Genomic DNA, 24,138 nt, shown 5'->3' with positions numbered 1-24,138 from the left:
AGCTGGCCCCAAATCCTTGAGTTGTAGGACATGTATAGTGTTCATGCATGTAAGCCCAAACTTTGTAAAGAGATTCTGGATGCTGTTTGTGTGCAGCCTGCATGTAGAGTCCTCACCTCAATGGTTCCTTCCTCCCACAGGAGACTGCTCGCATTGCCGTCCTCGATTCTGGGAATTTAAGGATACACAATGTTCAGAGAGAAGATGCAGGACAGTATCGTTGTGTAGCCAAGAACAGTTTGGGCACAGCCTATTCAAAACCTGCAACTGTGGTAGTGGAAGGTGAGTGACTTTTTGAACCAGACTCAAGCTCCATGTGCCAGCACCTTGTGCATACCCAGTTAACTTGAATTAACCTGTAGTATTGTGTTGATGTTGTCAAAACCACCCTAGAGGGTGATAAAAATGGGAAAGGGAGAAGGAGAGGGAGAAAAGAACTTTTACCTTTGTGGACTTGAACATTTTCTGCCCACTAAATGAATACTAGATTGATTTTTCAGTTTCTGGTCCTTATGTACTCCATGTCCAATTCTTAGTACAGAAGGTATTTGCTTTGTGGTGTGAACCACCACCAGTTTCAGAGTGCTGAGAAGAGTAGAGAGGGGTACCTTGGCAACAAGGCATTCTATCTTCCTGAATCCTATAAAAGAATTTGGTTTGGGCAAGGGCTTGTGGAGTGAGTGGGAGAACGACTGATTTAGTAGATGAACAAATTTTTATTTCTGATTCAGGATGACTGAAATGCAGAAAGTAGAGAAGGGTCTTTATTTGCTTAGTAAGCTTCAAAATACTATTGCAAGTTACATTTGGCCTGGAGCTATCAGAAGTTAGTTAGCGTGCAATCTCATTTCTAAGAGGAACATAGACTTCCTTCTGGGAGCAGTATCAGATATACTAGATCCAACTACACATTACTGTAGGTCTGCTGTTTTCCTAAAAAATGCATGAATTTTTCAGGGTTTTTTTGTCCTTATTTTATATTTATACATACAGACTGTTTATACTAGAAATTCCTTAAATTGCTTTAAAACAGGAAGGCAGCTATTCTTAACCTAGATTCAGGGCTGTTCTTCTCCCAGGGTAAAAGCGATGAAGAAAACTGAAAACAGTTGGATCTTGACGTGAACAGCCTGAGTCCTGGGTTTTAGTTTGGTCCATATCATTGAGACAATGGGCAAAGGCTTGTCAAGAGTTAAACTTTGCATGGCAGATACTTGGTGCTATGAACACAGACCCTGAAGGGCTTCTGTCACTGCAATTCTTGCTTCAGATCTGCCAGAGCAAGTTAAGGAATCTAAAAACAAGCTGTAATTGCACCAAAAATCCAGGCTGTTAAGGTTGATGGCTTGGTTTTTCTCCATCTCCAGAATGATGCAGTGGCCTGTTAATTCAAGGACTGGCAAAATAAATCACAAATGCCCTACTTGGGGTGTATATGTGTGCTCTTTTTAAAAGGAAGAAGATTAGTTCCTAATTGATCAGTGGCAGGTCAATGCTCCCACACAAATTGTCCCTTCATGTTCCATTCATGTGTTGGGTGAACAAATACTCTCCTCCAGGCTCACCTTGGTTTCTCTGGTAGGATGCATGTATAATATACCTAAATTCAGGTGGTCATCCAGACTGGACAGACACATGTTTGGGTTATACTTTTGGCTTCCAAAATCCAGAGGTATTAATCCTGACTTAGTACATAGAGTGAACTGCGCAGGATCCATTTGTTCAAACTGAAAACAACATTCATAATCGTGACACAGCAGCTTGCTGTGTATACAAATCCCTTTCCCTCATAGTATTTGAGATCAATTTTCATGGATATTTAGCATAACTAAATGTGCACATACCTGTGCACTTGCCTGCAAGTTAGTACATGCACACATCACCCTCATACACTTCTTTCATCATTTTTAGTATCCCTCCAATCCTGCCTCTCCTACCCCATTAGTATCAGCACTTTAAAAGTAAAGTAAATAATATATTGAAATTATTCAAAGCAGAAAAATCACACTCCAACATTCTTTGAACATTCATAGTGTTCATAAAATTTATGAAAGTTGTTGTTTATTGCTTCCCTGTTATAACATTATGATTTTTTTTTAATCTTGGTTCTAGTATTTACTGGAGTCCCCAGCCTGCATAGTGTGGTTTAATATTAAAATAAAATTAATAAGCATGGCTGGTTAATCAGGAATATTTAATTCAAGGCAAGTGTACATTCAAGGAAAAGTGTAAATATTTATTCTTAGCTAAAGCTAGATCACATTGATCCTGATTTATTGTGTGCTTCCATTTTAACGGGTCCAGCATTAGTCCTGTGTGACATTCCACCCTTATATGGAAGGGAGCACCCAAGGATCATATGCACTCCTGGTTGAAAGGAATGACAAAAGTAAGAGTGCCTGCAAAAGCTTACAAAATTTTACCAATAAATTACATATTTGGCATGGAAATGTGTATGGTAATCCTTGACCTCCTATATAAGCATGTGGCAGTGGGTTTTGGATAAAGGGCTAGGATGAAAGAAGAGGGACTGAGAGAGAGAGAGAGGTGGATTAAAGAGGAGGAGAGAGAATGACAAGAAGAAAGGAAGAGTGCAATATTACCAGTCCTGGTTCCATCATCAATCCAGTTGATGGGGTATGCAGGCCCCTGGAACACTTGTGTGTCCAGGCTTTGTAGTCCTTTTTATAGTGAAGTTTCCATGCACTGGAGCTAAATTTCTCACTCGTTATGCAAATGAGTTATCATGTGCAGCCCATTTGTGTAGACTTTTGCGGAAATGGGTTGGGGGGCTTCAGGGATCTTGGTCACTCTTGATCTCCCCTTACATTCCACAGCTGCTCATCAGCCTCATTCCTGTGCCTCAGCTGTACTCTGTTGTGCTTAGCTCCGGGAGCCAGAACAAGGCCACTTGTGCCAGAAAGGCACTGCCCTACTTCCATGGGGCCCCTTTCTCCAGTCACTGGTTGGTAATTGGCCGTCGCTACCAACAATCCTTGGTTGGCTCCACAGCGATGTAGCTATCAGTGTTTGAGACATAGACATTAGCCCCTTGTCTTCTAGGCTTCCACATCCTGCAATTAGCTTAAGGCATTGTTGAAAGTGCAGAGGTGCTCTTGAAAGACTGACTCGCTGCCTCTGCAGGCAATCAGGCTCCTAAATGTGCTTTTGTCAGGTGCATGCTTAAATGACTTGCTCAGGTTGGCCCATAAATTGCAGCAAGTTACAACTACATAAAGTGAACTGTGCAGGATCCATTTGTTCAAACTGACAACAGACTTGTCCCAAGTGTTTACAATACTAAGGTACCTTACAGTACTACTTGTCTGGTTTCAGTGGTCCAAGGTAGAATTGTGTGAAAAATACTGTTAGTTTGATTTTCCAAATATTTTTTCCTCTATTCCTTGTCAGCTTTCCTCAACATTCATAATAGTGCCTCTATTTATTACTTTTAAAGCACTGCCTTAGTATTTTAAAGATTTTATTATTTTTAAAGCAAAGTTGAAATAATTTGAGCAGTAGGCTTTAGATGAAAATTCAGATGAAATTCTAGTCAGGAAAAAGAAAATGCTGAAGGCCTCTCTTAGTGGAACCAATTTTTCAGTTTTCATCAGAGAATGTTGTGAAGGAGATGAGGGTTTTGTAGGTTCTTCACTCTGCACATTCCCGTCCCAAGTTAGGACAGTCTGTTTGCTTTCTCAGGGGAGGTTTCAGGAACCAGGGCATAGGTCATGAATTATAATAAGTTAATCCTGGGTCAGGATTTTAATTAAAAGGATTAAAAAATCTGCCTTTTTGCATCTTTTATCCAAGTCTGGGGCAAACTCAGATCAATTTGGACAAGTGATGGTGAAATAGATTTTTTTCTTTAAAGGCACAATCCACAAGTGGTAGATACACAATCATAATGGACCTAATTGTTGGGTTTGTAAGAAAAGCTTTGATCCTGACTGGAAACTGTGTTGAGTCTATGGACAGCATTTCACTCACTTAAAGTCTGCCTAGGGTGCCTGGGGGCTATTGGAAGAAAAAACAGGCCATGGAGCATCCCCTTGATTTGACATCAGGGAACAGGCTCTGGAGATAAGGTATGGAGAAAGGATGCAAGAGGCAAGCATTGGCCAAGTGAGCCAAATGAGTGACTATGCATGATAGGCATCACTCCTGAAGAAGAGTTATACACAATTTTTATGATTTTGGTGTGTTCTGTAGCAGTAAAATGATACATGTCTTTGGTTCAGTTCTGAGGACTGTCTCAAAGGAGTAGGGCTGGCTCTTTCTGACATCTGCTGGGGTCATTATAAATTAGTTCTTCACTAGTGAGCTGGTTCACAGCTGTACAGAAGCTGCATGGTTGTATTTTCCTCACTTGGTTCTTCTAGTTACCGCCCACTCAGCTTATGAAAAAAGGACTAGTGAAAGTAGTGGCATGAAGCAGAATTTCCATAGGCACAAACAAGCCTTCTCCACAAAGGAAAAAGCTTTTGCTTTCTGCAAAGTCAAACAAATAAGAAATGCTGAGTTTGTTTGGTCTGCTAAAATTAGCATGTGAAGATGACTTCCTCTTGCTACTGTACATCCAGAAGGGTAGAAGGTACATGGAGATAGAGAAGGCAACGAGTGTATTAAGATAAAGGAACAATATTATAATCTTGATTGTTTGCCAAGAAATGAGTTTTTAATTTCCTGGAGGCAATATTTCTGACCTGCAATTTTGTATTAATTTTCTATCATCTTAAGCATTTTGCAAACTAGCTTTTTAATCACTGCATTATCCACTTTGGTAATGTACACTTCTGCAAAACCTAGAAGAGTATTTATATGCTCAGTGAAGCAGTCCATTGCCACAGGATTTCCATAGGTTTCTTGTGTTGTTTGTTGTGTTGATTCTCAAAGTGAATCTCTGGCTGAAAGGTTCCTGAATTAATCCAGGATTCAGGATTATGGTTGAATAGAGGCATTTGCTTGCTTACCTCATCAGTAGTTCACACAGATATCTCAAGGCTGAAGTTTATTGACAAGATGTTGACTGAGATGGCTAAGATGTTCCAGTTTTATCTGAAATCTGAAATCACTCCTTTGGAAATAGAGACACAGTCATTGTCATCAGTAGTGTTGAGATTTGTTATCAAATGCAGAAATAACCATTGATGAAAGTGAAAACTTAGGGCAGGGTATGAAGATGTAAGCTGTGCCAAGAAGGCATTTTTGGGCCTCCTCTGGGCATTTATGTATTAGACAGCTATTTATGTACATAGGCCACAGAAGGGGAGGAATTTTCATTTTTGTTGGTATTTGCAATAACATCGAAGCGGTCCATTAATAGGACCAGTTCCACAAAAGCCATACAAGAGCTTTTCAGGTTCAGCTTCTGGGCCTGCTGCCTAAAACTGTATAGTCTCCAAGGTCTGACATGAGTTAAGAATTATATTGCCCATATCCATTATGTATGAACTGTGTGATATTGAAGGAATATATTTAAAGCCATGAGCTCTTGTGTGGTGAGATGCATGGGAATATTCCTGTTATGAGCATGCTTATTACTCAGACACAGAGTGAAGCTGCTGCATTAATTTTTTCTTAACATGCAAAATAAATTCCATTGGATGGTTTTGCTTTAATCTCTTACTATCTTTTATATTGTCCTTATAGTCAGTGTTCAGATTATATGTAATTCCTGCATCAAATAAGAAGTGTTTATTGCAGAACAGCCACAAACCAGTAAATTTTGTGATGATTTACAGCCATCATTGCCAGATCTGGGCTCAGTTTTTTTCTTTATTTTGGAGAATGTTTCTTCTGTCCTCGGGGGAAGGAAAGTGCCACTTTGTGAACTGGTAGAATTCACATGAAGAAGGGCTCTTGTTCTTCTTCATTCTTCAAAACAACAGAAAAAAATCACAAAAGAAATTGAAAAGTTGTCTATGAATTTCTGACAGTTTAGAAGTAACACCTGCTTACAAATGCAAAAACGCCATGAATCACATTTCAGTCTTAGCCTTATATTTAGCTTCAATTATTCAAAGAGTATTTTCTGGAAATTAAAGAAAATTGAAAGAGTATTTTCTGGAGTTATTGTCACTGAAATGTACAAAGAGTTGTGGTGGATTAGGCACTAACACAATAGAAGGTAAAATATTTTTCTGAGTGGTGTCCTTTGAATCCAACAGCAGCCTGTGAATGGCAGTTTTCTGATGTAGGACGACAGTATGAATGGTCTACTGGAATGTGGTGTGCAAAAGGTTTTTCTTCCCCTGTCTTTCCTGTCTTTCTAGGTGTTGTATCCAGCTAGTAGTGGGAGGAGAGAGTATGTGGATGGTCCTGTTGGTTGTGTACTGAGTTAGATGCAACTCCATCTTGTGATTTATATGAAACTGAGCTTGATCTCCACCAGCCTGTGGCTCCAGAGACTTGTGGAATTAAGGAATATACTGTTTGATAACCTTTAGTTTTGAAGTCTTCACTCTACAGACACGTCTAGAAATTAGCAATCATTCCTCTGTAAGGAAACAAACAAACAAAATAGCCAGGGCAACCATTAGAAGATGCAGTGGATTTAACAAAAAACCTACCTGTATTCTTCATGGATATATTAACATTTTTGGTTCAAATCCCTGCATTTTCCAGCTGTCTGAAGAGGCATAGGACTTCTGACCCTTTCTTTAATGAGGCCATTTCATTAATCTGCTGAAGTGTTGCTGCTCCACTTCATCCTGTGCTACTATGTGGCAGCACATAGAACAATCAAGAAGCAAGGCTCCTTACACTCCCCTGACTTACACTCCTTACACTCCCCTGTTGTTTGGTTTTGTGTTCCAGCCCTGGTAGATAGATTACTTTTCCTGGCCACATTTTATTGCTTATTACTAGCTACTAAAATAATACCCTGCCACAGGCCACAAAAATGTTCTCCTGTAAGCCACTTCTGAAAACTACCTTAGCCTTAAAAATAGGAAGGTTTTCCTTGGAGAACCATCCCTTCAGAAGAAAGGACTTGCCAGATTTGGTCCAGATTTTTATTTTAATCATGTAGTCTAATTCCTGTGCCAGTGAGGGGATGGCAGACTAGTTGACAATAGAAAGCAATGACATTGCTACTTAGTTAAGAGAGTGTCCCTGTAAAGTGTGAAGCACCAACTTCCTTCAGCTGTTTTTTGGATGTCTTATATAGTCTTGGGACAAATTTGCATCACAGATAAATCAACAGACTATCAAATCTCATCAAAAATCAAGTAGCCGGAATAAAAGCATGTATTTAGTGCAGAAAATTTTATCAATTTGGATAGACCACATTCCAGAGATGGTCTGAATTTCGAATGAAAGCTGACTCCTGATATGCCATCCAGAAAGTTTTTTACACTTTTGTGTTCACTTGCGTGCACTTAGCATAGGTGATGTAGGAAAGTGAGATACCAAGAGACCACTGAAGCAGCCCATCAGCACTGTTACCTTGCATTTCCTACAAATTAGATTTCAGTGTGAAATCTGAATATTTATCTGTATAATCTTTTAAGGCAGAGTGTTTTGGGTCAGATGAATTGCCAAATAGCACAATGGCAAGGAAGTTTGCAGTTCTTAATTTAAGTATTGGGTGAAACTTCCTCATTGAAATTCTAATACCAACACTGAAGAAAAATCTTTGGCTGGGCCTTGAGCAGAGGCAGAAATTCCGGGAAAGGATGCTTTTCTGGTTTGTGTTGGTGATAGCATATGTACTTGCAGGCAATGTCTTATGACAGTAAAGGGTGAATACAGCAGTTTGATTTTAAACATTGCAAAAGGTTTATGGGGAGGAAGCATTACAAGTTTGACTGACCTCAGTGGGGTGGCGTGGGCGTGACTGAAAACCCAGAATATCTTATTAAATCTCCTCCTACCTGTGGCACTCACCAGAGTCATCCCAAGGTTCTGAGATGCTGCAGAAACAATCATGGCCCTAATTACAGGGTAACAGGGCAAGCTGCAGGAGGAAGAAAACAGCCTCAGACCTTCAGCAAATGACAAGTACATGTGAGCTATTCAATTTACTCCTGAGGCTTGCTCTGCTCTGACATTTGCATAAGGTTCATGCTGCCTTTGAGTCATTATCCCAGGGTGGCCTCTTGCAATGAGGAGCTGCAGTGAGGCTTCAGACAAGGCAAAATTCTTCTTTAAAAGCATTTGAGCCTGTTATTTCCTTTCGCATAAACATCTTTCCCCTAAACAAAGACCTTGGGAAGGCACTTGAAAAAATTGTGACCTTCTCACATCATTGCATGAATAGTGGTTTTAAGGGAAAAAATTATATATCAGTTAAAAACCCTCTCTCTTCTCAACTATTGGCTAGCTAGAAAGCATGAGCTTCCCACAGAACAATGAAGGAAGTGGAGGATAGAGAATATCCATAGCTATCAGATAAAGTGGGCCAGACCAAACTGAGACAAGCATTCTGAGGTGGCTGGAGCCCCTCATAGACCCTCACAAAAAGGGCATATCAAACAGGGTGTTGAGAATTTGGAAAAAAGATGGATCTCTGTTGTAGGAGGAACTAGATGAGTTTTCAACACTAAAAATCAAGCATGCATGATGGATAAGGTGAGCAGCGAACAGGCTCTTTGCTGTCCCCAAACCAAGGAACCACCTAGCAGCTACTGCTAGCAGCACTTTAAAGTAGATGAAAGGAAGTACTTTTCACATGACATGTAATTAAATTTATGGTATTGCAAATACCTGTGGTGGAGACCAGATGTCAGGAAGATGCATGAATTATCTAATTTTTGGTTATCCCAGTGATTCCCCATAATTGTTTGCTCAATTCCTTAGAGTGGGAGAGGGAGAGGAAGACTTGCGTGATTTCAATACATGAACACAGACTGGTAGCTTTGGCAGCAGTCATGATGGGTCGTGATCATGAGTAGAACAAGCAAAGGAATTGCTCCTTGAGCAAATCCTCCTCCTTTGGGAGGCTGGGAACTTCCTTTCCAATTTCACATTCAGTAGTGGGTAGAGGCAGAGATAAATGCACCTGATATGACTCTATACTGTAGACGAGACAGAGCATGGGGAGGTTTAAAAGGGTCTTCCCTTCAAAGAAACCAAACACATATATAAGACCAGTAATGATATGAAAAGAATTTCCTCACTCATTTCCTTGGGAAGTAATTTGAACGCATTATCTCACTTGTCCTTGAATCTACTCTTTGCTCTGTATATAGAGATGAACACTTGTAGAGAACAGGTTTTATACAGTTACACAGGATATAAGCTATCTATTTACATTTTACTCCTGGTTATTACATCTTTGTGTATTTGTGGAAAGATTCCAGAGACATCTACATGCAGTGTAAAGTCTTTCACAGCTGAGAAGTTAGTGGCTGATATGTTTTACCATCACATGAGCCCTTCTATGAACACAAATTGTCCTACTACCCATAAATTAAGGAGTCCACACTAAAATAAAGTTAGCTTGAAAAGTTATTGCCTTGCTAAGAAAATTTTTCTTTCATATCAGACACTAGAGCTTTGAATCTGAAAGCATATGATTCAGGATGGAGATGTTGTGCTTTGCTCCATCTTCCTTTCACACAAATCTTGAATTGTCCCTGGTGCCCATCTCATAGCCTCAGGCTCTAGGTCGATGTATTGCTGTCTATTGTGGCCTGTGCTGCATGATGCTTTAAGGACTAAGACCCAAGTCTCCCAATTAATATATCAGGAGCCAAAAGAACTTGCATCTTACCATTGTGTACAAAATGCAGGTATTTCAGATGCATTGGAGGCTTATCCTCCTGGGTTACCACAATAGCAGGGTGAGTGTCAGTGGATGTTGAAGTACTGCTTGCTTACAGCTTGCTTACAGCTCTTCCTCACCTTGCTCTTTTGGGCCCCATACATAATAGTGCTGTTCCTTGAGAAATAATACAGTTATTGCATGGATAATTGATAAAAAGCATCAATTAGGAGGACAAGTGGTCATGTAATTTCCCCCTCCAAGTCGAGCCGCTCTCTGGAGTCCCCCACCTCTGCACTAGCTGGGCTTTGTCCATGAAATGTGTCCTAAAGAGTTGTTGTAGGCCTTGATTCCCAGGAGGAACCAAGATAGCAGAGGGGCTCTGCACCTCCCAGGGCTTGGAGCTCTGGGGGTTCATTAGTCTTTCTGCCTAGGGAAGGGCTATGGAAAAGTACTGGGAAAACTAGCCACCAGTACAGTAGGCTACAGAGCTACAAATATACGTATGGAGAATACAGAGAATATATTAAAGTAAAAAGGCGAAAACCAAACAGCGTCACTAGTGCTCTGGGCATCACTTTGTCCTTTCCCCAAAGCAGCAGCATGGCCCCAGGCCACCTACATAGCTGTCTGGTTGTGACTGGCCAAATCCAGCCTTCAACAAAAAAAATAGGCCTTACCCAGACTGAAGGCAGGCATCTGCCAGGACTGCGGAACCAGACCCCAAACCTGGGAAATGAAACATAGCTCAATCAAAGGCAATGGAGGAAAAAAAGTCACCTGGAAAGAGTTAGCCATTCAATGTGGAGTCAGGGGGGAGGGCATGCTGCTTTAATCTTTTTATAGTACAAAAATTTTGTGACTGCATTAAAACCCTACTGTTTGGACTGGATGATATTACGTAATTCTCAGAAACGAGAGCAGCTGGCCACGGTACAGATACCTCCTACCAAGCCCTGCAGTGAACAGAACATCATTTACCAAGGTGGTAAAAAAATACATTTATTAAGGGGCTTGGGAATGACATTTGACATGCTGTCTTGGCTTTTAGCTGTCTGGATTTCATTTACAGCTCCTCTGTTTTATTTTCCACTAAAATAAATAAATAAGTTAAGCTGTCTTTGCCCACTTTCCCTAACTGCTTTTTGGCATGCCTGTGGGTGAATCCAGTGCAGAGAGCCCAGGGGTATTGATGATGTTGCTAACCTTGTAATGGTAATATAGCAAGCGAAGGCAAAATCCACAAGCAAAGGCAAAATTCATGTTGAGGAGGATGTGGAAAAGGCAGACAAGTAATGGAAGTATTAGAAATCATCTGATTATTGGAAATTTTCACTCTGAGGAAAATTGGGAACAAGACAAAGTCCTGAGCCCACCAAAAATGAGAACTTTACAAACATTTATTGCTATTTCCTGATCCTTCCTCTTCTTTCCTTTCACCCACCTCTTTCTGCCAGCTACGCTACCACCAGATTTGCCATTTCTTACTTGCCTTTGCCTCTTTTCTTTATTTGTGGAATTGGGGGGAGGGGTGGGGGAGGTGAGGGAGGGGGCAGAAAAATCATAGGTTTGGGGACTGTGTTCTGTCATTTAGATACAGGACAGATTTTGTTGCTCATGCAATTGCCAAAATGGACCGTGAGCTCATCCTGGTGTTTTTACCCTGCTTTACACAGGTGGATGGTGACACTGGCTGCACTTATGCAGCCCATCCTGACTTTACCATAGCACTCAAGTGTGACAGCAATGTCAATGTATTGATCATCTACCCATAGATTATGTGGTTGTGAAATAGATGATACTATTTTTTTAACAGTTTCCCAAAGTGATTAAGAACCCTTTGGAAAATATGTCCTTGGATTGGCCAATCAGCCATGCTCCAAAACCTGTTAGGACCTGGAAAGTCTGATCCTTGTCCCAGAAAATTTCTCATTTAAAAATAAAATAATTTAATCCCCTTCCTCCCCAGTTTATTCCAGTAATACCATCTACAGCTACATACTTAAGGTACACAGCTAAACTTTAAGTAAAATATTTGAAAGCATGCAAATATAAATATCTGAAATGTTAAATAATTAAATCTGTAACTTCAATTTGAAGGTCTTGAAAAATGCACATGATAGCACTGAGGATAGAAGGAATTTCAATTCTTCCACACTTTGGAAATCAGCTTAGTTCCTTATAGGCCAGATTTTATTTAGCCATCCCTCCCTGCAGTACTTGACACCAGAAACATGTGAATGTTTAGGAGCTGTTGCTGGATTTTCTGTCCTTGTATTTGGTGTTTTAGGATTTTAAGAATGGCCTGATGTTTTACCTTCCCTATGCTGGCAGACAACTGCTTACCTAGAGTGTGCTGGGCTACTAAAGCAAGTGCAGTGATCAGTGCTGGTGGTTGGCCCTAGGAATAGGAATGCAGCTTTCTGACCTGTACCATGCCAGTCATGAACTGGGCCAGTCATAGTGCTTGCTGCAGCTTTGCATCCTGCCTGTGCTATTGCCATTTTCAAAGTGTGTTTTTTTTTCCTCCTGGCTGAAAGATCCTAGCAGATTCTGGGAGAGCAGCTAGTACAGAGGAGGACATATGTGCCGCTGTCCAGCATCAGCTAACTGGAGGCTGGTAATTTATCACTCTGGTATTAATTTAACTGGGCAGGATCTGAGCATCAGAGTCAGAGAGCAGCATCAGGTGGGCAAGGGTCCCAGCAGCATACTGGGCAGCACAAGAAAAGCACTAAAGACCATATTCCAACTCTGGAAGCTAGCATGCTGGCTTCAGCTGGAGCCATGTGAATGTAACTGCTGCCAGAGGACAGGCCCAAAAGCTTAGTATTTCTCCGAATGAAGTATAAAAATAATTAGCCTGCAAAACTTGGGTCTGAATTCATAACTATCTGGTGTTAATGGCCTGAACCGAAACTTCAGACAAAGGTTTCATTTTACTTATTATTCATGAGAAAAACTTCTGGCCAGTGACGGCAGCTTTGCTTATTACTGATGGAGCTTCATAGTTGCTGCTTCACTGAGGGGTGAGGGGGTGCAGAAACCTGATGCTGTTCTGCTTTGACTTTAGGCAGATAGCACTGAGCAGAGACAGTGGGATTGCTTGAAGCACACAGAAGAATTAAGAAGCTCAATATAATATTTATACTCTCGCCATTTTCACTTTACTGACATTAATCTTCCAAAAAGCCCCTGCCCAAGAGTTTGTTGAAAGGCAAAATGGTTTCCATGCTGAAATGAACTCCTACTGCTACTTATCTATGAGCAAAAGCTGTTTTTAGGCTCTTTGTCTAAACAAATCTCAACTGCATACCAGTTCAGAACTGAGTGGAAGGACTATGTGGAAAGCATATACTTTTTTTTCAGTTCAGCTGAAATTTTGCAGACAAAGCCTTCCCATCCCAAATAGTGGGGACAGATGTTCTAATTCTGAACAGGGCAAGCAGAAGATGGTGAAATGGTGAGGTATGTTGATAAGGAGAAACACACAGATAAAAGTGGCAAACAAGATCTCAGGCTTTTCTGACAACTCCAAGAGAAACTTCACTGCTTATTGAAGTTTCTGATGGAGATTTTTAGACACTACTGTGTGGTCTAGAAGGTGTTACTCACTAAACATGAGAAATTTGAGTAAGAAATGGCAGTGCTTTTGAGCCTGCTTCTGTACAGGCATTCTGGTGTTTTCATTAGAAGTTTTAGGTCAAAACTCAAATGTTCCAGGTGGGAAGTTTCTCTTCTCTGCTTTTCTCTATGTGGTCCAAGTACAGCAGCTTGTTAAGACCATCAGGGTTGTGTTTCTGGATCAAAATAAGTTTTCAGCAAAAATACTTCAGTTGTTATTTCTGGCCAACAGTCCTCCCCCTTATCCCCTCCCCCAATCCCCCCCCCCCCCCCCCCCCCCCCCCAAGAACAAAAACCAACAACAACAACAACAAAAGGAAGGGGGATGGGGGAAGGGAATGCCTATTTTGCTTATCTGCAAAGTGCTCAGTAACCATATTTCCACAAGAGAAGCAAGAGCTGTAGAAATTAGAAGCCACTTTAAAAATCTATTTTTCCACTGCAATTTCATCTTCCTAAAGTTTTTGCCAGCCATTCTTTCATACCTCGATGCTCGATGTTAGACACTTTCCCCTTAGGACAGCTTGTTATTTAGTGGAAAATGCCAGTATTTGCAGCACTCTGTGTCAAGTCTTAATCACTGCAATGAGGCTGAGATGTTTATATGACCCTTAACCTTCATGGCACATGTCCATACTGATGGTCCTTAATGGTTCAGACAAAGTTTCACAGGTCAGCCTGGGCAGGGCAGCATGGTAGCTTGCTGCTTTTTTTGCTGTAAGCTGTTCCATCTGCATGCTACTGAAGAGTTTCCTCTTGGTTTTCTTGCACATTACCTCCTCTGAGGCTTTGGACTTGACACAGAAATTTCCAGAGGTAAACTTTTTGTCTGTAAAGTGCAGAATGTAAACATATTGAATATTTCTTTTCTCCTCCTCATCTGTCTCCCAAGAGTGTCACTCACTGGGAAGCCTGTTCTAGGCTCTACTTTTATTCATGGAGGTGTGACTTAGATCAAGACCCTCTGGGGAGGGAATACGCCCATGTCAGCACCAGCCTCAGCTTTACATTATCGTTCAACTAGTAACTTTGTCTTCTCTTACAGTGTTTGCCAGAATCCTGAAGGCTCCTGAATCCCAAAACATCACTTTTGGATCTGTGGTGACATTGCAGTGCACGGCGACTGGTCTTCCAGTCCCTACTGTCACCTGGCTGGAAAATGGGAAAGCTGTAAGTGCCTCTTTTTCATGCTTTTGGCATTGGAGAACTGCTATCAGCTGGAAGGGCTAGTAGTCAGTACCAATGGTTTCTATTCCTTCCTAACTTAGCACCTTGTTTTTCAGTTTTTCAAACTTGGTGGTGTGTTTTGTTTTTTGTGCTTTTTTTTTTTTTTTTTTTGAGTCCAGATCATCTCTCTGCAGCACTTTTCTCTGGAAAAACATTGTCCCCCGTATCCAGGGTGTTGTATGACTTAATTTGTTAGGATCTGAAAAGCCCAAGATGAAGGGTGCTTTAGACCCTTTCAACCATCCTCCAAGACGAAATTTCTAGGACTTCATTGTGTATTTCTGCAGCTATCTTTCCTTTTTTAATAATGTGGTAACAATAACGAGGCAAAATTGCAAATTTGATGAAGTAACATAAATCAAGGAGTTAGAGCAAACTATTTTGAAGTCAAATACCTGTGGAACCACATTATGCACAGTATATTTGAAGAAGAGAATAGATTTGAAATTTTCTAGGCTGACCTAGGTGCTGTGAAATATGTCATGAATTTATCTGTGGGCAGAAACATGTTCTTAAGAAAGGCACACTCTCTTCAGTGGCAGGCACCAAGGGATGCAAATCCACTGTGTCTTATAGGAAATATTCTGTGGTCTAATGATCCTGCCCACTTAATCTGGATGCTTGCTTTCAATTTGCTGAGCTTTCATGCCTGTGTGTAGGCTGTTGCAATGCCTTAATTTCAGTGATCTGAAAACCTGCTTGACGCCTAGTATTGCCTGTGTGGGAGTGAGCAGGGAACCACAGTCATGGCAGCTCTGCAGCCCAAGCCTGCCATAGCTTCCCTCTAGTCTTCATGTGCTTAAGGTGAACATATTTATTTTATACTCTCTTTGGTCTTTTGACAGCTTTTTAAAGGATGTGAGCCCCAGGGTATGATTCTATGGAGGCAGGTGGAGTGTCTGCTGAGTGCAGGCTGGCAATTTGTCTCTGTTCTTTCTCATGGACCTCCTCTGAGCCTCGAGTTCTTCTGAGAACAGGCTGATCCTGACCATTCCTGTGGACTTGCTGGTCCAGAGGACCAATAAATCCCCTTCAGGGGGCTATCACCATCCTGGTTTGTATCTCCTCTCTCTACACATTAAAACACGTTATTAAGACCCCATGGCTACTCTGCAGGCTGTCTTGCCTTCCTTGCCTCCTCTATACCTTATTGTGTCCTCCAATCTGATTAAGACTAATTTTCCATATTCCTTCAATGTTACTAGACAGAGCAGCAAAGGGATCAGATTAGCCTCTGCTGAGACCCATGGATGCTTGGTGGTTTCTGGCAATATTTAGTTTGAGACAACTGCAGGTGTTTATTTAAGACTTCTTTCCCACTGGGAATGAAACCTTTCACAGGAGTCTGGGGTACCTGGAAAGTGCAATGTATTTCCAGAGCACAGACCTGTGCTCTGCTGAGATCCCAATGAGTGGGTCCTACAGAGATATGAGGTACATGAGATGATGCTCAGCCCCTGCCTGGACCACTGCCTGACTGGTCATATTTGCTCTACCCTATTCCTGTCTGAAAAGTATAGCCCAGTTCCAGAAGGGTAGTGCTCCTGATTGCCTCACTTTAAATATAACAAGGAAACCTTAATGAGAGCCTGTCTCTGGGAGAGTCAGCAGGAAGCCAGTGGATGGGACATGGTGAATTTGAGGGATGGTTCACAGCAAGGGTGAGTAATTTGAAGATGCAGCATGCCTGTGGCATTACGGTCTCTGAACACCAACCTGTAATTGTCCCGAGGTTCAAAGAGGAGTCTGCTGAGCTTACTGATCTTCCCTGGAAGAGGAGGATGGAAACTCCTCTGTGCAGCAGCTGCCAGACCCACCTATTTAGAAACACAATTCATTTTCCTCCTGCTATGCACCACAGGGCATCATGTACCTTATAATGTAGTTTTCCACATATCCAGGAATAAATGAGCCAGGTGTGAGGATATGAAGAGGTCTCTAATTTCCTGGTAGCTGAGGTGATGTTTTAAAGGCTAAATAGAGAACTCCTGGAAACAAAATCTCAGGAAATGTGTTTGAAAAGGAAAGGGAATCAATTAACACAAAGGAACATACTGAAGTTTCCAGTAAAGGAAATAAGAGATGGCCACTGTGGAAGTCCTAGGCACCACTGCCTGTGATTTTCCACTGTACATGGTTCATACTGCTTGTACTGCTTGCAGTTACTTGAGCAACCTCTTCCTCCTCCATCAGCCTGGAATGAACAATCCCAGTTGTCTGTGCTCAGCAGGCACAGTCCAGTGCTGCCAGATGTGGTACACCTGGGACCCAAGGAGCCAGCAGGGAGAGAAGACTGGATTAGCACAAGCTGGTCATGGCAAGCAGACACCTATCCCACCAAGACACTGGAAGGCAGGGGTGGCCAATAGGAAATACCTCCTTCCCACTTAGAAGGTCCCTGTACCATTTTGGTGCTGAATGGTTTCTGGAGAGAAAAGGATTCCAAAACTAAATTTGAGCAGCTCTGTAACAAAAGATATCTGTGAAAAAAATATCCCCTGGGCTCCCACCCTCTTGAACTGATTTCATGTTATAAGGCCAAATATATCCCTGGTCCCTCCATTTGCACAGTGGCTGACATACCTGGTGCAGTACTTACAAACTCTGCTGTTCTGATTATTTAGTGATTTCTTCCTATGAACATTCTCTCACCACAAGTCCAAGCTGACTCTGAGACAGGCAAAACAAATATATTCTTTCCAGCCTTTTCTTTTCATAGAGAATCCAATCTGTTTACAAGACATGTTACAACACTGATGAGTTCCTTCTTGCTGTTTCAATTATTGCTGTCAATACCCATGGATATTTTATTTCACTAAAAGGTCTCATTGAAAGCACATTTTTACTGATGTCCAGGGAGGTCAGATTGATATTTCTTAGTTACATGTGTAGGTAGAGTGCTTTGCTGGGGCAAATTCAGGGAGACATTCTGACCTTAGAGTCAGGTCAATGTCCTTAGAGTCAGGTCACACCTAAGGAGTCCACAGGCAATATACTTCACTCGAATTATGTTTGATGCTTCCTATCAGTATGAAGGTTAGAGCAGGCAATGCTCTCTTTCCTACTGCCTTTGCAAGATAGAGTCTGTATGTACCATGCTCTCCTACTTTAATGAATGCTGTATTGGCAGGAAAGCCTTGATGGTATATCAAGGCCAACTGGCCAAAATCAGCAATCTTCAAGCTCATTTAACTGTGAATTACTGATCTGGGAAAAGAGCTGGCCAAAATCATCATATTTTCAGCCCCTTCCATATTTCTAGATGCGAGATAAGAAAATCTACCAGATATCTGCTGAAGTATTGGAGTCAGAGCACTTTCTATGCTCATGACTGCTTTGAGAGTATTGCAGGGGTTATACTAATCCAGAATCAATGATTTCCAAAATATTTTCTTTTCTTCCTCTGTATAGCAGTTGTTCACAATATCATCTTGTGCTGTTCCTTCCTAAGGCATGCAGAGGCAAACAATCTACTACAAGAAACCATGTTGTAATTAGCCAGCTCAATTACATAAACCAAATTGTGACTATGACCCTCTTGAACTGAAACCTAATTGCAAAAGTATTGCTGAAGTGTGAAATAGGAGGGATCTTTTAACATTTATTTCTGTGTGTGAAGTCGGCAGCTATGAAAGCACCAAAGTAACACCAGCAGCTTTAGGTCTCTGCCACTTTTGTCTCCTTGCTACATCTTCCTCTGCTAATTTAAATGCTTGGGACTCTGTCTCTTAGATTTTTCCTTGGTTTGTCTGTTTGTGTCTTTGTGGGAAATATTACTGAACTGGCTTTCACTCTTTTAGGTTTCTGTGGGGTCGATAGCAGAAAGTGTCAAGGACAGAGTAGTTGATTCCAGACTGCAAGTGTATGTCACCCGACCTGGCCTGTTCACTTGTCTTGCCACAAACAAGCACAGCAAAACTTTTGGAGCCGCAAAAGCAGCAGCAACCATCAGCATTTCAGGTATGCAGGGAAAGAAGAGGCCATTAATTTTTTAGCCTTTCCTGCTGGGGAAGAGGAAGGGGGTGTGGAGTACTGTGGTGGAAGAGGGGAAGCCTTGGAGAGCTGATAGTGTGTGGGGGCCTAAATTTGAGTACAAGTACATCCTCCACCAGGCTATTTCCTCCTATACTCTTACACTTCAGAGACAGGCATAGCTGTCATTTCCTGAATGTTTGATGCTGTCTTGTACTTTGTGTCCCAGAAGCACACTTGGTAAGTTCATCCATATGGAGGAAGTTGTGGCCATGACCCAGCATTGGTATCATCTAACAGCAAAGTGAAAATAGCTTCAAGCAGTCCAGCTTCACAAGAGGTTGGCATCCAGAAAACAGGGTGGTTGCTGTCAGAGTAGCACTCTGCCTTGCCTGAAGTTCTCTCTTCCCACAGAGATGTCTCCCAAATATGAAAATGAATTTCCAAAGAGGAGAAATACCTCTGTCAGAGCTAACTAAACAGCATTTGTCACACAGAGAGAAAGGTGGTAGCTTGTCCCATCCGTCTTTGGACAGGCAGGGGGATTTAGTTAGAGGAAAGATAAATCACATTAGACATGGAATGGTAGCCCTGGTTCTGCTTTTAACCAGGCATGTGCTTGTTTATCTCTCTGTGCCTTAGCATCTGCTTTCTTGAGAAAATAATCATGCCCTTTCTTACACTGGACATTGAAACCTAGCAGTAATCTCTGCTCCATAATGTACTCAGCACTTGGTGCTGTATTTCCCTTCCCCACTTCTGCTTTTAGCCCAGGCACATTTGTGTGTCCTACAAATGCAGTGGGGCAGACAGGTACTTGGGGCTGGTGAAGTTATACTCCTCCATGCTGTGTGTGCTCAGCAGGAGGAGAACTACCCCCTAGACTTGAGCAGGAGTCTGCTTTGACCTTGCCCCAGCTCACAAGGCTCCAAGGGCAGAGGTGCCCTGGCCCTTAGCTGATGCCCAGTGCCTCCTTCCTGTGCTGTCACTGCCCAACATCCTGTGGCATGGCAAGCCAGGGCCACTGCTGGCTTGCTGCATCTCCAGCCCTGGCTTCTCCTACTTGTTACAGCTACTGCCTGAAGTAATGGGTATCTATGTAGCTTAAACAAAGGATGCTACCTGCTGGTTACATGGGACCCAAAGGATCAGGATAAAAGTGTGGGTTTATGGTGCAAGAGTCCACTTCAGCTGGCACTGCCATCAACAATCCACTTCCTCCTCCTCATTCTTTCTCACTTTATAGTGTTCAGTGTTGGCCAACTTTTCTTCCCCACAAGAAGATACAAACAAAGGAACAGAATTTAGGTGCATTTTTTTCATACAGCTTACAGTTGTCAGACACATTTCCTAGCATGGAAATCTTGACTTATGCATCTCAGAGGGAGCAATGAAGTGTCACTGATGTCTGTTCCATTTCTTCTTTCTCCTGGTTCATCACAATTCCTGGATCTGGTGCTTCTTGGCAGAATGGAGGTAAGAATGACTTTCTGTGGTTTTGTGGTGGCTCTTTCTGGGCCAGGGAGAAGAAGAATGACGAACCAGGGGGGTTTGTTTAATTTGGCTTAAATGAAGGGGTAGGGTTTCTGCATTCCAGCTGTGCAGATGAGGTACACCTATAGGGATCACTGAGCTCCTTTACAGAGGCATAATTGGAGACTAAGCTTGGGTGGTTAACAATGGCTTTGAGTCAAGCCAGCAGTAAGGGTGTTTGAAATACAGTAGTGGGGAGAATATTCTGAAGGAACTTCTATTTGGTTACAGACACACAGTTTCCCTTGACCTTATAAATTTTCACGGCAAAGCTTAACTGCAAGGTAAACTCCTACCTGTTCACGGTTAATAAATGGAATTTGGTTTGGTGCTCACCACATTAGGGCAAAAGAAGATTATATTTGTTCCAAACAAAGTTATGGATGAATGAAGCCACTTACATGTGAAGAGAAATGAACTTCTGCTTAGTAATTTTTGCAGGACTGAACAATTTAGCTGCCTTTTTCTCTTTAGAATCCTTCCATGTTTTTACATGCTACACTGGCTGATCAGTCTGGAAGGAGAATGAGAATGTTAGCCTGGGAGATGGGGTTCTGGCCACCATAGAAAAGAGCAGAGCCCGGGAAAGTCTGACCAAATTGTTTTGCCACTCTGCTGACACAGACTCCCTTCAAAGGCTATTGTCTCCATCAGAGGAGCTTGCAAGATTGATTCAGGAAGTTTGTAAGTGATTAAGGGACCACCCAGTGATGATGGCAGACTTATGCCTTACACCTGCACCCATGCAGGTATGACAGGCGTGGGAACACAGATCAAGTGCTCAGCCCATCTGTCCCATAGGTATTCTTAATATTTGCTGCATGATGTTTCCTTTCTGTGACAAACCATTGTGAAAACACGTTGTTGCTACTTCTCCATTGCAACTTGGTCTATGTCTCCTTGCATATTTTAGAAAAGCAAGGAAATGTAATGTTAGCACTGTCAGCTCTTCTCAGTCTGCCTTTGCAGTCCCCTGCAGAGCACAGCTACCTTATGGACACCTGTCCCTGCTTTTGCCCCTGGAGCACAGGAAGGATGCAACTTTCAGATTAAGCACAATGGGAATCATCAGGGAAATGTAAATAACATGACCCCTGCCGTGCCAAGAGCAGTTCTAGCAGGCTGCTGGGATCAGCCAGTGCATTGCTCTTGGGGAAACCTGCTGTGTGCTGGGGAGATGTCATGGGCTATGAGACTAGTGCAGCATGCTGGGGGACTTCTGTGTCACATGAAGGTGTGTCCATGGAGCCTGGGATGATGCAGCATCAGAGCATCACTGTCATTTTGAGTAAACCTTAAGGGATTAGTATCTTCCTGTGTTTTTTATCCATGTGACACAGAAAAAAAAAAGAAAAAATTCAAATGGAAACCAAAATAGAGCAGCTAAAATTACAGATGTCCCCAGCAGGGACAGGGATTGTCATCTGTAGAAAACAGCCTCTGAAGAAAAGAAATGTGAGCATCCTCTGTAATCCCTTGTCCATGTACCTCCAGCTTTCTGGAAAAAAAAAAAAAAAAAACAACAAAAAAAACCAGGAAGAAACCCCAGAGCTAACAATGGGTGATTATTTGGACAGGGGAAAGAAATAAAAGGCAAAGATACAAATAGCTCTGTTGACTGCTCCAAATGGTTGGCATGTTGTGAATTGAACTCTCTGACCCTAGTTACACTGACCAAATGGCAGTGGGGACAGCTGCACCCAGCCCTTCTCTCTGCCCTGATTTGGCCATGCCCCACACACAGGGAGTCTGTTTTCACAGCTTTGCCTCCCACACCCAGGACACTGCATCCCATGGGCTGCCTAGGCAGAGGGCACCTCCTCACCTACAGACCTTGCTGTTGTTGGGTGACCATGGGAGCTACTGGAAGCAAGTCTGACCTGTGCATTGCCCTTACCCTGCTGCTTACTTTTGATGGCCATGGGGAGGAAGGGAGGAAGGAAGGGGAGAGAGATCTCCTTCTAGATAAAAATAACATGGGAAAGATAAATAAATGGCCCTCAAAGAAGATGACCCTACTGTGATTTTTACTGCTCTTGCATAGCTGTGTCTCCATGCTGTGTCAGGACTTTGCAAAATGGGAGATGTGGTGAAGAGAGAAGATGCACCTTGCAGTGAAACACCAGGAAGGAAAACACAGAGACTTGTGCCTTCCTCACCTCTGAGTCCCCCAGCTAAAGGTGTGGACGAGGGGCAGGGTCAGAAGTGGTGCAGGAGCTGAGAAAGGGCAGGCAGGAGCTTGGTTTGACCTTGTAAAACATTCCCTGGCAAATGATGGGTTGAACTTACCTGGCTCCTGCTCATCAAGTCTATCTTAAATTAAACTCTAATTCTTGTTAGACAGCAGAGTGAAAAATCCTGAGTTATCACAGGACTGCAAGCAAGCAGCATGGTTGATCTCTACTGCAGGGAAGCAGGAAAATAAAATATTTTCCCATTAGAGCCCAGAGGCAGGGTGAGGGGCCACGCTAGGTCATGGTTCTGTGTGATCGCTCAGTCTTCAGTCTATTTACAACTTTAACAACACTTTGTCAGAGCCTCATCCCTGGAGCTCACCTGGTCTGGCACCAGGCTACCCTGCAGAAGTTTCATTCTTGCATTGTATTAGCTGGTTTTAGCGCTATAAACATCTACCATCTTCTCTGCCCTCTGTTAGACTTGCCACATGCCACTTTATTCAGAAACAGGGCCATTGTGCTCATGCAGCTGTTTAGGTCTGTGAGCTTACTGTGTATGTATGCTCTTGTCTTCGACAGCAAGCTGTACAAGGGTGACGCAGGCTACTGCAGCACATACAGAGGTGAGGTGTGTAGTGCTATCTTGGCGAAGAATGCTCTTGTTTTCTTCAACTCCTCGTATGCTGACCCAGAGGAGACCCAAGAGCTGCTTGTGCACACTGCCTGGACTGAACTGAAAATGGTGAGTTCATTCTGCCAACCGGCTGCTGAGTCTCTGCTGTGTAACTACATCTTCCAGGAGTGCAATCCCTCAGGAGCTGGGCCAGCTCCAAAACCAGTGTGCAGGTAAATGAAGAGAAACATGCTCATATTTCACTTTCATTTTGTGGGGATGTATATGCAGCAGGGGAGTGGTGAGGGACTGTCCAGGCTTGCAGAAGCAAATGAAGCTGAGCGAAGCTGGGCCCTCTAGGTTTGCACAGGTTTTCCCTTTACTCTCTCCTCTGTAACTCAGACTGATTCAGCTCTCACTGTGTGCATTGCTAAGGTGTGGTCTGAATTTGAAGTCCAGACATCTACATTATATCAGGTGTTCAGAGGACGGTGTTGAAAATAAGTATCCATTTGAATTACATAAGTAGTTTCAATAATTAACATACTGTTTCCTGTTATTGTTATTTTACTAGGCCAGTATGTGGTTTTTTTATTACTATAAAGAGTAATTGCTTCTTTTGAATTTTGACTAAATGCAGCTCCAGAAGATGCAACAAATCTGGCCAAGGCAATATACCAATCATTTAGCAGTTCCTGCTATAACAAAAATGTGACAAAAATTATGAGACTGGAGACATTGCTTGTGTAACTGTACTTGACAAACCAAAACTACAATGTGGTTATTATATCCTCCTATATACAGAGAAGTGTGCATTGAAATCAGGCTGACAGGGACCCTGAGGAGTCCAAAGCATGTCTTACTATAGCTAATCTATTGTTGACAGGAATTTGTAAACACATCCCAGTGACAGACACTTCTCTTTCCCTGCACAACCTCCCAAGCAGCCCTTCTCTCATTGCTCCTTGTCCTTCCACCATGGTCATGGAAGCGAGTTTCTTTCTTTCTTTCCTCTTTGCAGTGAAATTTTGCATCTTTCCCAGATTCTCTGACTAGAATAAAACAGGTTTTCCCAAGCCCTGCACATAGCTTTTGCTCTTCTGCCCAGTCCAAGTCTTGTTATTTTTAACTATAATGGAATTATGATTGCTTGGTGTGCTTTGCAGAGGACAGCCCCCCACACATATTGGATGAAACTTTCTTTTTCCTGTCATATCCAGCCCCTAAAAACATAGTCTTTACCCATTTCACATTTGGGCAGCTGACAACCCTGCCTAAAGTGC

At 42.3% G+C, this 24,138-nt stretch overlaps 1 protein-coding gene across 1 annotated transcript in view; it reads left to right on the top strand.

Moving 5' to 3' along the window:
* The window catches only part of MUSK (muscle associated receptor tyrosine kinase), a 53,188-nt gene that overhangs the window by 9,869 nt on the left and 19,181 nt on the right, over positions 1-24,138 (top strand). Inside the window, exons 6-10 of the mRNA XM_053931497.1 lie at positions 141-282; positions 14,379-14,503; positions 18,361-18,520; positions 20,002-20,008; positions 22,822-23,088. Of these exons, the coding sequence (XP_053787472.1) occupies positions 141-282; positions 14,379-14,503; positions 18,361-18,520; positions 20,002-20,008; positions 22,822-23,088 (701 nt within the window). The remainder of the gene's footprint in view (positions 1-140; positions 283-14,378; positions 14,504-18,360; positions 18,521-20,001; positions 20,009-22,821; positions 23,089-24,138) is intronic.

Source organism: Vidua chalybeata, chromosome Z (assembly GCF_026979565.1).
Source record: "Vidua chalybeata isolate OUT-0048 chromosome Z, bVidCha1 merged haplotype, whole genome shotgun sequence".
NCBI classification, from domain to species: domain Eukaryota; kingdom Metazoa; phylum Chordata; class Aves; order Passeriformes; family Viduidae; genus Vidua; species Vidua chalybeata.
This window is presented reverse-complemented; position numbering and strand designations above follow the sequence as displayed.